Source organism: Rhinatrema bivittatum, chromosome 4 (genome assembly GCF_901001135.1).
Source record: "Rhinatrema bivittatum chromosome 4, aRhiBiv1.1, whole genome shotgun sequence".
NCBI classification, from domain to species: Eukaryota; Metazoa; Chordata; class Amphibia; order Gymnophiona; family Rhinatrematidae; genus Rhinatrema; species Rhinatrema bivittatum.
Genome location: NC_042618.1, coordinates 7,997,770 through 8,013,284, shown reverse-complemented (window position 1 = coordinate 8,013,284; position 15,515 = coordinate 7,997,770). Strand labels below are relative to the sequence as shown.

The following is a 15,515-nucleotide window of genomic DNA, read 5'->3' as shown; positions in this document are numbered from 1 at the left end:
GCATTTAGATGAATAGCATTGATTTAGTTCTTTGGCCTTTCCAGAAGCCAGATTGATGGGGGGTGTAGGATGTTGCCCTCTTTGAAGACATTGAGGAGTTGGAAGTAGTCTACCTTTTCTACTAGTTTTGGATAAGAAGAGGAGGCTGGAGACTAGGCAGTGATCAATTATTTTGGGTTCAGAGCCTGGTGTCTTCTGCATAGGCTTCTGTCATTTTAATGTATAGTTTGTAATTTGTATTCTATAAGTGTTAATTGGTAACCCCTTCATGGGTTATACAGAATATAAATTTGTGTAAATAAACTACCACTTCTTTTAAGGGTGTCCGGGTAGCCTGGAAATAAGATTCCATCGATTTATATTGGACAGCCAAGGGCTAGATCTTCATTTAGTGTGTAAATGACCCTTGGAGGAATTGGATCTAGCAGTGGATTGACTAATTCTCTACCTCTTGGAGGGGTGATGGTTCTGAAGTCAGCATGATGATCTTCCTGTAGGTAAAGAAGATAAGCTCATTTAAGGAAGGCGCGGAGGAGAGAAGAGTGTCGCTAGGATCTTATCCATGAAGAATTTAGCAAAGGCATGTGCTGTGTGGTTCCTTGTAGTGGTAGACGTGGTTTGAGATACAGGTTTAGAGAGCTGCTATACTAGTTTAAACAGTTTGTCTGGATGGAGGCCAGTTCCAGTTGTTAGGTGCTCAAAAGAGCTGGAGAAAACTGCCAAGCCAAAACAAGTTTACTGTCCAGGTCTAGAAATAAGGATTTTTGAGTCTGTGATTAGCTGCTAACTTTTTACGTCCTCTCTCTTTTCAGGTGAAAGAGATGTTCTCCCAGGTTGACATGGACCAGCTCCTGGGGCCTGAATGGGACCTGTACCTCATGACCATCATTGCGCTGCTGTTAGGAACTGTTATAGCCTACAGACAGAGGCAGCAGCAGGCAGTCCCCCGGGCAGCAGCCCAGGACCAGCGACCAGCTCAAGCACACGAACAGCCTCAGCCCGAACAGCAACAGCAGCCCGAGCCTCCGCAGCAGTGAAAGAAACAGAACTTCCCCTTCCCAGATCATTGTGTTCCTGCTGATTTAGGAAGAAAAATTCCAAGGCCTTTCAAAAGGGAGAAGAAAGGAAAAAAAAACCAAACAACCCCAAACTCCTTCATTCTGCTGCTTTGAGTCGGATGCCTTTTATCAGGTCAAAAAAGAAGTACTTCTTACTCAAACTCTGCTGAATGTTTCAGCAACATATTGGAATGAGACCATGTCCACTGGCTTTTTTTTAAAATGATAATTCCTCAATGAAACGTGCAGTTTTACCTCGCACAGCACTTCTCTTGTAGAGCGCGGGGGAGTCCTTGGATTCATTCTATTTCTGGGCTTCAGAAACGGCCCCTGGGAACTGATCAACCATGTCAAATAAATTAAATCAAATAAAACACTTTCTGAGACCAAATGCAGTGTTTTGGTCTTTACAAAAAGCGCGACCATAAAACGGAACTGCAACCTGGAACCCTCTGCAGCAGCTTTCATCTGATCCAGTTGTCACGGACACGTTAGCATGCAGAAAGCTGATGCAGGTTCTCCCGTCCTCGTCACTTTTGTCCTGTTTGGTCCTTTTCAGAGTCTTACATGCTCGTGGTCAGTGCCCTCTGCTAGAGTCATTTAATCCCAGAGGAAGTGAGGATGCTGCCTCTGCCAAGATGAAATGTCCTCTTTCCCTTGAGCTGTTTCTGTAGCCGCCTCACCATGGGAACAGTCCTGAATACAGAGGAGCTGTGAGGTGGACGGGTGAATATGTTTTGCCACATGGCCCTTCTCATGGTGTGGGAAACCGGAGAACGGAGCTTGCTGGAGGGTGCAAAAGAATGCGAAGGGGCTTTAAAATAGCTTCCACTGTAGCTGGAGAGAAAACAGAATTGGCCAGGCTGAGGTTGTCACTCATCTCAGGGGGGAGGGTTGCATTTCTTTGCTAGTTTTAGCAGCAAGTTTAATCCTCCTGCTTTAGCAATAGTCATTATATCATGTCCCTTGTGCGGCTGGGCAGCAGGGAGTTAAACTATTCCTCAGTCCTGTCCCGTCGTTCCCCCCGTCCCCCCCCCCACCCAATATGGGACAGTTTCCCAAGCTGAACCAGAACGGGGTCATCTTCGTCTCATAGCTCAGAACCTGCGCTTGGATCTTGCTGAAAAGGCTAAGAAGCATTGGTGAAAAAAATACACGTTATGCCATGCAATGTTGCTGCTTACCGCTCTTCCTCTATGTGCGGACATAATAAAGAACAGTTAATATATTTCAGTATAGGAAAATAAGTAGAGCATCCCTGTACTACTACAGCTCTGGTCCTTGGGAGCCTCCACTGGGTCTGGTTTTCAAGATATCTGTAGAAAGTATTGTACATATGTATGTATCTGTATGACCTGGGAAATTTGCATGTTTGGTTATCCTCTTATTTATTTTTATTTATATTCTGTCCTTTAGACACTTCAAAGCAGATTACTGGAGGTATTGTCCTGTCCCCAGAGAGCTCACAATCTGTAGCTGATGTGACTTGACCAAGGTCACGAGGAGCTGCAGTGGGATTTGAACCCTGGCTTCCCTGGTTTGTGGCCTGCTGCTGTAATCATTAGGCTCTGCCTCCACTCCACTCGTCCGTTTAGCATGTTTCAGTATGGTTATCCTGATATATGCTAAATGGACGTAGGACACAAGAAAATATATGCGCAGTCAGCATTTTTCTTTTGACTGTCACCAAGCTCCGTAACTAATCTCTGTTTTTGGGTGGGATTTTCTGTATGGTGGTTTTTTTCTTACTCTGAGGGTCTTCAGACCTTGGTATGGTTACCCTGAAAGCCATGTGGTTCATGACCAGCAAAGTTGAGGGAAAAATGATTTTAAGTTGAAGAATTTCCAGACTGGTGATGGTTTGGAAGTACTGAACTGGGAACAGACCCCCCCTAGTATTGTAGCTCAGCATGAAGAAATAGATATAATCTGGTTTGCGGGCCCTCCCTTTCAAGGACAATCCTGCTCCCCTCGTACAAGAAAGGAGGCTGTGGTCAGTGATCAGCACTGGCCCCTGTGGCAGGGTTTCAGTGAAGGAAGAATGCAGCTCTCAGTAATTTAACTTACTGGAAGAATAAGATTAGTCTGCAGTACAGAGAAGTCCATCTGACCTGAGAATCCTTTTCTGGGGATTCCTCTGCCTTTTAGGCAGCAATCTCTGGTTGTATGTGACCACTTCATACTGAGCACAGGCAAGACTTGGGCTGATGGCACAGTGGATTTTAAAGCAGCTGTACTGACATGCTTATCAAAGAGAGATTTTTATAGGTAGAAATCAAGATCCCCTTTTTTAAAGTTTGATTTGCATTTCATACTTTACCAAATTTTATATATTAAATTTTTGTAACATTCGCTTCCTCCTAAGTCGCTCTGAAATGCAAGTACAGATATGCTGGTATCATAAAACACAAACAGCATGAAAAGGCAAGTATTAGACTCGAGCGAGGAGGTTCTTGCAGTATAAACGGGGGCAGAATACAAGTGCACACCTTTTTTCCCCCCAAAAATACATTTGTGAAATTAGGTTGTACTCCTGTCTTTTTTTTTTTTTTTTTTTTTTTTAAAGAGGAAGCTTATGAAGAATCGGATAAGGTAGTAATTTGAGGAATCTTGCTAATACCACTGTAAGCGTGCACACTGTGCAGTGTTCACCATGGCTGATGCAAGCTTGGAGAGATCGCCGTGGCTCATCAGTGCTCCAGTATCAGCAGGGAAAACTGTAAACGTATCATATTAGAAAACAGATTTTGCTTTTTAGAGCTAAAAAGCATGCAAACAAATTAATTGTACTTAAAACAGTTCCTTCCCTGATAGTGAAAGAAGTCTCTTGCTATCCTGCTGATAGAGCCTCCTACTGGGGACAGAGGTGTATTTTGCAGGTCCTGTTGCCTTTAAGAAAAGGGCACTGCTGCTGATCACAGCCATCTTTTTCAGGGATTTCTTCTCTCCTAAGATGAACTTTTTGTATACTAAAGCTGTCCCTGGTACAGGAGCTGTGTTTGTGTGGATAGGGTCACCTTTTTGGGCTGCAGTGTAGTCGAGTGTCCCTCCTGCCTCTGAGATTAATCGCCACGTGCGGCAGTGCACATTGAATGGCAGTCTAATATCCTGCTGGCGCTTGAAATGAGGAGCCCTAGCCTCGTGCAGCCGCTTGCTCCAGCTTGGTTTCTTTAACCTAATCATTTCAGGGGTGCATGGAAAGAAAAGGGTACCAGACTACAGCGCTGCAGCCTCCCCGGCAGCAAAAAGGATTACAAACTTTTTTTTTATTAGATAATGCAGTTGTGAACCCAAATGTTTGTAGATATTTTGTAAAACTTAGGTTCTTCTGATAAGATACTAGTGAAGTGTTTCCATTCAAGTTTTAGTGTTTGACAGAGATGACCCATGCCAAGCGGCATGTCTAAGGCGGCACATGTTCTCAACTCTTATCCTTCTGGGATCACACGTGACTAGTTTCTGATTAACTAAACTATGCAAATTTCTTGGATCAAGTGTTTGTAATATATCTCATGAATATTCATTGTGGACATCCTGAAAACCAGACCTGCAGTTTTTAGACTTGAAATCCCCTGGTGTGGGGCACTTTCTAGCTTGATTTAAAATTGCAAACATACAAACTTGTGCATGTCTTATCAGCTGTACAGCCTTCTCTGTCCATGTTTCCTCCCCAGGCATGGGTGTTACTGAATGCATCAATAAATCACATTACCTGCTGGTGGGAAGTGGCCATGTCAGTGACCCACAAAGTGTTTAACATTTACATTTTCTCACACTTTGATTTTTTTATTGCACTATTTCAAAATTAGGATTGTTATGCAGAGTTCTAGGAGCTATACTGCTCCTGGCAGACACTGGGTGGTATTTTCTGTTGGCCAACATGATGTGTATGAGCCTTCAAGATTGATGTGTCTCTTCAGAATGTCGCTTAAGCTCATGTCTCGCCTCATCTTTGGATAACTTATCCTATATTCCAACCTGCAAAGAAAGCTTGAATTGCAAATGTTTCCAACTTTAGGGACACATTTCTTCCTCTACCCAATTACCTGTATTCCCTCTTCCCATCCTTTTCCATATCAAGTTTCACTGCCAGAAATGCTCTGCTCTGGAAGAACTCTGCAGTCTGGAAAAGCCTTTAAAAAACAATTATGCAGCATATAGGAAAGAGAAGTCGTGCACTCTTTATATTTTAGAGACTTGCCTGACTTCATGGGAACAGAAAGCAAAGAAGCACAGATTAAATTGTGGTCACTGCCTGTCAGCTGAAATGACTGGGTGTCTTTAAGTAATACAGCGAGAGCAAAAAGTGACTGATTACAATAAACTAGTGGTTCCCAAATGTGTCTTCATTGTGGACATATTGGAAATCTGGCCAACTGCAGGGTTCCAGAAGCTAGTTTTACAATTGTTCCTAAATCTAACTCAGGGATTAAAGGTGTTAATTCTATTTCCAGGTTTTTAGTTGCTGAATGTAATCCATTGCATTCCTAGTTCTTTTGTAGTATAGTTTCCATCTGACTTTTGCTTGTAATAAAATGAGTAGCCTCTGCTATTTAAATGTTAAGGGTTAGCATCCAGTTTTTATCAAACAATGCTTCAGTAGCAATATACAAAAGAAGCAGCAGCAGCTGCTAGACAGCTGTGAAATGTCACTTTTTTGTCTTGTATTAAAACACAGCATGTCAAGTTGGATGGGGGCATTTGCCTTCTTTCAGAGGATATGTTTACATGGCAGCAGAATTTGTCATGCATTGTAAGTAAATACATAAATCGGAAATAAATAACTGCAAATGGGTAGGAAAAAACCCCCATCTTGCACAAAAATGTACATATTACTATAGAGATGCATTATAAAAAGTGGAAAGCCATGAAATTGGTATTTTTAATAAATATTCTAAAAATTTCATACATTAGGGAGGGTTAGCCCTGGTGCCGTGCAGGGGATACCACAAAAGGGAAACACGAAATGCCATAATGGGTCAGACACAAGATCCAACAAGCCCAACAATCCTGTCTCCAACGGTAGCCAATCCAAGTCACAAGTACCCGATAGAACCCCAAACAATTGATCCAATCCTCTGATCATAACAAGGATAAACAGCTTTCACAAGTCTACATAGCTGCCAATTGTTTGACTTTTCCTCCAGCAATTTGTCTAAATCGCTTTTAAAGCCAGCTACAGTAAATGTTTTCAGCACATCTGGCAACCAATTCCAGAGTTTGTGTGCCGAGAGAAAAAAAAAAACACTTTCTCTGATTTGTTTTCAATGTGCTACCCATTAGCTTCATGACATGTCCCTTAGTCGTCACACTATTTGAAAGGGTAAATAACGATTTCATATTTACTCATTCCACCCCACTCATGATTTGGTGTGCTTGGGCAGAGAGGGAAACTGGTTGTAACTACTGTAGTCATCCCCTTGCCAGTCAGTCTGTGGTGCTGAGGGTGAATCTCAGAAGAGGCATCGCCCAGTCCTTGAAATGTTGATGGTTTCCCCCAAACCAACTGTGTATGCCATTAGAATAAGGGATGGTAGAAACTACTAAGGGAAGAAAAACAGAAAAGAGAAAATATAAAATACATAAAAATACCTATGTATGTATATAAGTGAAAATCATTTTAAATATTAAAACAATAGTTGCAAAACAAATATGCAGCAAAAGTAGTGCACCTACCTCTTTGCTTCTGATGAATCAGCAGCACCACCAATGAATGCCTGCGATTTATTTCTTCCAGTCCCTAAATGTTAGCAGCAACACTAGCAGTTTGCCCAGAGTCGGAGAGTCCTCTCTATTTAATTTGCTCCTCTTACTGTGATTTCACTCTCCACAGTTATGCAGATTTGGCTCTCTTTTTTTTGTCTCTGTTCATTAGAAGAGTAAGCCAACAATACAGCACTCCAGCTGTTTTCAGCATGATGCTGCTGGACAATTTGACTGATTCTATGCAGGAAGCCATTTGGTGTGTGTATTTTGCAGCAACTTATTTTATTCTGCGGAGAGATGCTAATTTTGCGGCCTTCCCTATGACTGTGGAATTGCAGGAGACTGGGGGCTGTGAGTATATTACTGATCTCCTTAGCCTTCCTGGAGAGTAGTGCTCTTGCCTCTTTCAGTAGCTTTTATACAACTCTATATGTTAAGTTTTGTAGTTAAGTTTGCAGCTTAATTAAAATGACAGAACCTGCCACCTGATTATTATTTTTTTTTTATAGTCATGTCCATTCTCCTTCCCTTTCTAAGTTGCTCTTCAGCTCATTCTGCTGTAGTCATCCTTCGTATTAACTGAAACACTGCAGCTCAGTGCAGTGGACACAATTCAATCCTGGGACATAATGGCGAGGGTCAGCTAAAATCTAAGGTTGGTTCAGAAACTTTAAAAGCATTTCCTTTGCTCTAGAAAGAGAGAAGCACCCAGAAAGAGGAAAAAAAAAGTGTGTGTTTGTTTTAATACATGCTGGACTATTAAAAAGAAAACTTTAGTGTTGTGGTGTGTGTTTTATTGGAATACATGTGTGGTCATTTTATAATTTTATTTTTGCTATGATGGGGATAAGTGGGCTGAAATAGATGATGACCTACTGTTTCAGGAAGAAAAGCTGCTTCCTAGCTTAATGACTGATCCTAGGAATGTGGAACCCTCCGGCTAAGCTTTGTCTTTTCGTGTCACTTTTTACACACATTGGGGCAGAATTTCAAAAGGTTATGCGCGTAACCCCTGAAAAGCTGCCCCTTCCATCCCCTGTGCGTACTGAGCCCCGTGTAAGTCCCGGGGCTTTCCTGGGGGGTGTGTTGTGGCCGGTGTGTCAGCAGGGGTGGGGCCATGGGCGTGCTTACAGCCCAGGGGCGTTCCAGGGGTGGGGCCGCAACCTCTGGACCAGCCCCCAGACGGAACATGGTGCGCCGGCAGCTGGCCGGCGCGCACAAGTTACGCCTGCGTCGGGCAGGCGTAACTTGTAAAATAAAGGTAGGGGGGGAATTAGGGCTGGGGGGTGGGTTAGATAAGGGAGGGGAAGGCCGGAAGGAAAGTTCCCTCCAAGGCCGCTCCGATTTCGGAGCGGCCTCTGAGGGAATGGGTTGCAGGCTGCCGATTTTGCGCAGCCTTGCGCGCGCTGACCCTGTATTTTATAACATGCGCGCAGCAGCGCGTGCATGTTATAAAAGTGGGGGTAGATTTGTTCACGCCGGGTTGCGCAAACAAATCTACTCCCGCGCACACCTTTTAAAATCTACCCCTTTGTTTCTGTGTTTATTCCAGATCTCTGGTATGTTATGTGAGAGTAAATATATTTCACCATATAGAGAGTATAGTGCTCCCTCTGACGGGCTGGAAGCCACTGAATTTGTTAAAAAGTGGGTTTTCTTAGCGTCCAGTCAAATGAATCCAGAAGAAGTAGGTTATGCACCTCTACCAGCAGATGGAGACAAACAAACTGACGTCACAGTACATATACCCATGCAGTGACATCAGTCTGCCAGTATTCAGTCTCCACTACTTTGGCAATTCAATCATATATCACAGAATTATTAATACCAAACATATAGTGACATATATAATATTACAATCTTTATTAGGTTCAAACAAGAAATTTCCAAGCAACGTAATGCTCAAAACTTCACATCACCCCAAGGAATATCCATCTAAAAATCCCAACCCATTATCACACAGTAATCATGCACCATTCATACCACTTCCTCACACACATCCTTCATATCTCCCATCATTGAAATTCCTCCCATTTTTCCAAATGAATTGTTTGCACACAAGTGAAAATCCTCTTCACAATATAGTACTAATCCTTCAAAATTAATTTGTTCACAAGCAGAGAGAATTCTATTTCACAAATTTTTCCTCGTTCTTGGAACGAAAGTCCTTCAATTCCTCTTCATCCTCTCAACATGTTTCGCCTTTCCACAGGCTTCTTCAGGAGAACTTCAAAGAATTTCCTACTGCTTATACACCTTCAACATATTCCCGTACAGGTTTCGTCTACGATTAACAATTTAAATTAATTTTGCTTAAAAACTATACTTCCCAACCAACCCTTTAAACACAGAAATTTACCTTCAAACAACCTTATCATTTTTTTTACCTATATGTCCTGAAAAAACTTGACGTACATACAGATATGTTCCCTGACTCTCACTTTTCAGCAACTCTTGAATGAAATCTCACAGAATACCCATGCTTATATAATGGCGATCACTTCCTTTGTATGTTACCTACAGCGGATTAAATCAAGATAACAGTTCTGAAACTGAAAAAGATTTTTTCAAATTTAGAGAGACTTGATCTCCCTATCTTCCCACTAAAGATTAAGACATATGTGCTGAAAAAGATGGAAACTTACCTCTCCAATTTTTCAAAAAGATGCCGCCACGTCCGTAGCATTCAAAAAAGCCGCCATCGAGCGAGACAAGGGTAATGAATAAACTACTCCCCTCCTACCTCCTTTTTTCACCAATCAAAAGCTCACACTTTGTCTACACCCCTTTCTACTACCCGCCAAAATTTAAAGGGACAATTCCCTTCATCTACCCTCTTCAAACGAGTCTGTTTTAAAGGGGCAATATCTAACCGCCATATATTCGATTCATTAATACCAACCACACAAATCCGAAAACCTCAAAGGCACGCCACCCAATCCTATCATTTAAACCATTGGGGCCACAACGTTCCTAAGGAGAAAATCCATCTCTGCTCCATTCGCAACAATGTTTTATTCACATTGCCTCTTCACCTGTTCTTTACTTCCTGTATCACAAAAAAGCGAAGCTCCTCCACTGTATGTTAATATTCACGCCAATGCTTCACCAGTGGGGAAGTTTCTACCTCATTTCGAAGTCTACTACAATGCTCTAATATCCGGGTTTTAATTTTTCTTGATGTCTTCCCCACATAAAACAGCCCACATGGGCATTTTATAATATACACTACTGAAACAGACTGACACGTGGTAACTCCTCTCAGAAAAACTTTTTCCCGGAGACTGGATGGTTAAAGAATTGAACTTGCAAACAAAATTTGCAAACACTACAATTTGTACACGGATAATGTCCACCAGTTATGCCATCCCAATTCTCTCTACAAACCAGATCCAAATGCACAAGAATATCCTAAGATTCTTCGATCTTCTAAATGTAAACATTGGGGGATCTTTCATACCCTCAAAGCACCTGACCAAATGCCAATGGCTTTTGATGACCTGAATCAAATCACCTACCCTATTTGAGTAGGGTAAAACACACACTAAAGATCGTGAGTTTACAGTTTTTTTTAGGGGTCAATAAAAGATTGCTATTAATGTACCGTGCTCTTTTGTAAGCCTGATTAACCACACAATCTGGGTAACCCCTCATACTAAACCTCTCTCTCAAATCCTTGGCATGCTTTTTAAAAGATAACATTTCTGAACAAATCCTCCTCACTCTAAAAAAAAAAACAAAAAAAAAAAAAAAACTGCCCCAATGGGATATTTTTCCTAATGTGTTTAGGATGAAAACTAGTGAAATGCAATAATCCATTTCTAGCTGTGGCCTTCCGATACAGCTCAGTCACAAAAAATCCATCTTTCTTGCCTACCTTCATATCCAAAAAGGAAACCCATTGTATTTGAATATCACAAGTAAATTTAAGATTTATGTCCTGCACATTTAAATGGTGGAAAAAATCCTCAAATTCTCCTTTGGAACCTGACCAAACTATAAGAATGTCATCTATATAACGACAAACAACTACTATTGACCCACTTCCTAGTTCATAACCAACCTTTGACGCTATTGTAAAAATTACTTTGTGACCATCATACTAGGCATCATTGTGTGGTTTAACAGCCATAATCACTCAACCTTATATATAATCATGGGTCAGTCCATGTGGAACATCAAATTTTTTGGAATATTTTCTTGTGCTAATTACACCCGTGAATGAAAATTTTTTTCAATGGCATATATCATTATTCTTCATACATCACCTCTATATCAATTCCCAAAGGTTTTATGACATTTCTTTTTCCAGATAATTGGTATTAAATGCTGTACTTATCTCATGTTGACACGCTTGTTTTTCTGCTGAAAACCAACCATGAAATTTCTGCCAGCATATATCTCAGCATTGTGGTACTTCACACAAGCTTTTACAATAGCGTCAAAAGTTGGTTATGAACTAGGAAGTGGGTCAATAGTAGTTGTTTGTGTATTGATCGTGACCTCTCCGAAAGTGATTCGATCTTGCTAAGCATTGTTTTTTGAGATCTATATAATGACACCATAATCTCACATGTTTGTACCAAACAGAAGAATACACAAAAACTCTCTTCAAACGCTGCCACGTACAAACATGCGAGATCTGGAGCCATCGTGGCCCCCATTGCGGTTCCATGAACCTGCTGGTAAAATTCATTTTTAATAAATTGTACGTTAGCTTTTCTTAAAGTTACTTCTAATGGTGATAGTCAGTACCGAATTCGAACTTCATATATAAGTATAAGGTGGATATGTCACTAATGCCTGAAGCTCACTGACCCTGTGAGTGGAGGTGACCGCAACCAGGAAAATGACCTTCCAGGTGTGATGTTAAGTTTACAGGATAGCATAGGCTCAAAGGGAGGCTGCATGAGCCATGCAAGTACCATATTGAGGTCCCAGGTCACAACAGGAGGACACAGAAGGGGCTTCAGATGCAGCAGACCCCTCATGAAGCGGCCTACCACGAGCTGCACAGAAATAAGTATACCACCTATGCCCTGGTGATAGGTGCTAATAGCACTCAAGTGGACTCAGATCGAGGTGGTCTGTAAGCCAGACTCTGAGAGGGACCACAGATAGTCCAAGAGGCCCAGAGTGGGACACGAGAGAGGATCTAAACCTTCTGCCTCACACCAGATGGAGAATATCTTCTGCTTCAACCGGTAAGACTTCCTGGTGGAAGGCTTCCAGGAAGCCATCAGGACCTGCAACTCAGTATCAGAGAGATCGAGAGACTTTCAACAACCAGGCAGTGAAGGCCAGCAACTGGAGGTTCAGGTGGTGCAGTCTGCCCTGATCCTACGTGATCAGGTTTGGAAGGTGCCCAGACATATGGGCTCCCGTATCGACAGGTCGCGCAGGATTGGGAACCAGACCAGGTGCCCCTGTCCTGCTGGAGCTGCACGAGGGTCTTCCCCCACCAGTGGGAGTGGAGGATATGCATACAGCAGGCCCTTGCCCCAAAACAGGGCAAAGACAGCCAAGGCAGATTCCCTGTCCTCCCTGTACAGGGAGCAGATGTGGACCACTTTGAAATTCCACAGGGAGGCAAAGAGGTCCACCTCTGGAACACCCCACAAGCAGAAGAGATTGTCTGTAACTTTTGGGTTGAGAGACCACTTGTGTGAGTGAAATGCCTGATTCAAGCAGTCTGCCACCACATTCTCTGTCCCTGCCAGGTAAATTGCTCACAGAAGCATGTCCCTGGATAGGGCCCATGCCCAAATTTGAGCCACTTCGTGACAAAGCAGGGAGGAGTGCGTGCCCCCTTGGCTGTTTATGTACCACATCGTGACATAGTTGTCAGTCTGGATTAAACAACTTTGTGGGCCAGGTGATCCTGGAACTGCATACCGGATTGCTCATAGTTCCAGGAAGTTTATTTGACAACTTGCTTCTTGCCTCGACCAAATACCTTGCGTGCCAATTTGATGCTGCCAATTTGTTTCCCCCCCCGCCCCAGCCCAAGATGGAGGCATCGGTGGTCAGTACTACTTGGGGGCGATGGGGCTTGGAAGGGGAGGCCCTGAGAGGTCCTGGATGGCTTGACACCATTGAGAGCGGAGAGTCCACTGTGCTACTCACATGGCTAGCTGGGCAAATGGAATGATGTGAACCAATGCTGCCATGTGGCCTAGCAAGTGAAGCAATACCTGCCCAAGACCGTCCGTCTCCAACGGATGGAGTGTGCTAATGGTGGTAGTGTCTAAGCGCGGTCTCTGGGGAGGAATGCTCTGGCCAGAGTTGTGTCCAGCGGAGCTCCAGTAAAGGCTAGCCGCTGCGACGGGCTCAGATAGGATTTGGGGAAATTGATCACAAACCCCAGCGACTGAAGCATCTTGGCTGTCAAGTGGAGGGAACGCAGCGCGCCCTCCTGCGTGGTGCTCCTGATGACCCAGTCACCCAGGTAGGGGGAACATGTGCACGCCACTACGGTGCAGGTGTGCCCCTACCACCGCCAGACATTTCATGAAGACCTGCGGGGCTGAGGTGAGGCCGAATGGTAGCACCCGTATTGGAAATGTCTGTGGTCCACTATGAAGCAGAGATACCTCCTGTGAGGTGGGAATATCACTATGTGGGCATAAGCGTCCTTTAAATCGAGAGAGCAGAGCCAATCTCCTTTGTGAAGGAGAGGAATATGAAAATTATTCCTTACCTGCTAATTTTCGTTCCTGTAGTACCATGGATCAGTCCAGACGGTGGGTTATGTCCCCCATCCAGCAGATGGAGTCAGAACAGAAGACTTCTGGGGAAGGTCCTATATTACCTCATCACCCTGGTCTCTATCTTCAGTATCTAGCCTAGCAAAGCCAAGCCGAAAAGTAAACAGAGGGATCAAGTAACCTGTCCCTAATAAAAAACTGTTGTTGAACCAAACATTAACCTCAACAGATAACTTGCCAACACAGAACTGGTGAGCAACAGACCCTGGAGAACCAGGGAGAGCAGAAAATGCTGGAGAGGATAGTTGAGCAGAGGTGACCCACCCAAGATAATACCCCCAAAGGAAAGGGAGGGTGTCTGGACTGATCCATGGTCCTACAGGAACGAAAATTAGCAGGTAAGGAATAATTTTCATTTCCCTGTACGTACCAGGATCAGTCCAGACGGTGGGATGTACCCAAGCTTCCCTCCTATGGGCAGGCCGTGGAGAGCCCTGCTCGAATAACCCGATCTCCAAAAGAACCGCCTGGAGACGCTCGAATGTCCAGGCGATAATGTCTCGCAAAGGTATGGAGCGACTTCCAAGTCGCCGCTCTACAGATCTGAGCTGAGACTGAGCTGTTCTCCGCCCAAGACACAGCCTGTGCGCGGAGAGAATGGGCCTTAACCCCCAGAGGAGGTTGCTTACCGACCCCAATATATGCGGCAGCGATCGCCCCCTTCAACCAACGGGCGATGGAAGACTTGGATGCCATGTGTCCCTTTCTGGGGCCCGACCAAAGAACAAAGAGATGGTCAGATATATGAAACTCATTCGTAACCTCCAGATATCGCATCAGAAATCGCTTAACGTCCAGTTTGCGCAGCTCCCTAGACTCACTCGCACCAAAGGAAGGTAATTCGACCGACTGATTGAGGTGGAAAGCCGAGACCACCTTAGGGAGAAAGGATGGGACTGTGCGCAAAGACACCCCATCATCAGAGAAACTGAGGTACGGCTCCCGACAGGATAACGTTTGAAGCTCTGATATACATCGCGCCGAACTGACCGCCACCAGGAAGTTAGTCTTGAAAGTGAGGTCCTTGAGAGAGGAGTCTCGCAGGGGCTCGAAAGGTGTACCACTAAGCGCCCTCAGGACTAAGTTCAGGTTCCAAGATGGACAAGGTGGACGTAGCGGGGGTTTTAAGTGCTTGACGCCTTTGAGAAAGTGACCAACATCCGGATGGGAAGAGAGAAGCGACCCCGTCCCGCAATGCAAGAATGCACCTAGAACCGCCACCTGCACCCGAACAGAGTTATAGACAAGGCCCAAGTCCCATCCCTCCTGCAGGAACGAAAGAATCTGTGGGACCAACGCGTTTGAGGGCTGAATGGCGTGCGACCCGCACCAAGACTCGAAAACCTTCCAGACCCGGATATAGGTTACCGACGTAGACTGCTTGCGCGTCCGCAGCAGAGTCGAAATGACCTCTTCCCGGTAACCTCGCCGTCTCAACTTGCGCCTCTCAAAAGCCAAGCCGCTAGACAGAAGTGATCTGCCTCCTCCAAAAATATGGGACCCTGCCGGAGGAGGCGCGGAAGATGACTGAGGCGTAGCGGACCCTCCATGGCTAAGAGAAGAAGGTCTGCAAACCACGGTCGGCGGGGCCACTCCGGCACCACTAGAACCACTGGACCGTGATGAATCTCTATTCTCTGGACTACCTTTCCCACCAGAGGCCACGGTGGAAAGACATACAATAGGACGTGCCTTGGCCACGGCAGGACTAGGGCGTTGACCCCCTCCGCGCCATGCTCTCTTCTGCGGCTGAAGAATCGCGGAGCCTTCGCATTGCTTGCGGTGGCCATGAGATCCAGGTGGGGGCGCCCCCAGCGAGAGACTATCAGATGCATCGCTTCGTCTGATAATTCCCACTCCCCTGGATCCAGGCGCTGTCGACTGAGGAAGTCCGCCTGCACGTTTTCTACACCTGCAATGTGGGAGGCCGCGAGGCGCAGGAGGTGGCATTCCGCCCATTGCATTAGCTTGTCCGCTTCCAAGG

The 15,515-nt window shown here is 44.6% G+C and overlaps 1 protein-coding gene across 3 annotated transcripts in view; it reads left to right on the top strand.

The window, feature by feature from the left end:
- The window catches only part of SEL1L (SEL1L adaptor subunit of ERAD E3 ubiquitin ligase), a 132,917-nt gene extending 125,372 nt beyond the window's left edge, over positions 1-7,545 (top strand). For all 3 annotated transcript variants that reach the window (XM_029597721.1, XM_029597720.1, XM_029597722.1), the window contains exon 21: positions 813-7,545. In XM_029597721.1, coding sequence (XP_029453581.1) covers positions 813-1,037 — 225 coding nt within the window. In that variant the 3' untranslated portion in view covers positions 1,038-7,545. The remainder of the gene's footprint in view (positions 1-812) is intronic.
- The last annotated feature ends 7,970 nt before the right edge of the window (positions 7,546-15,515 follow it).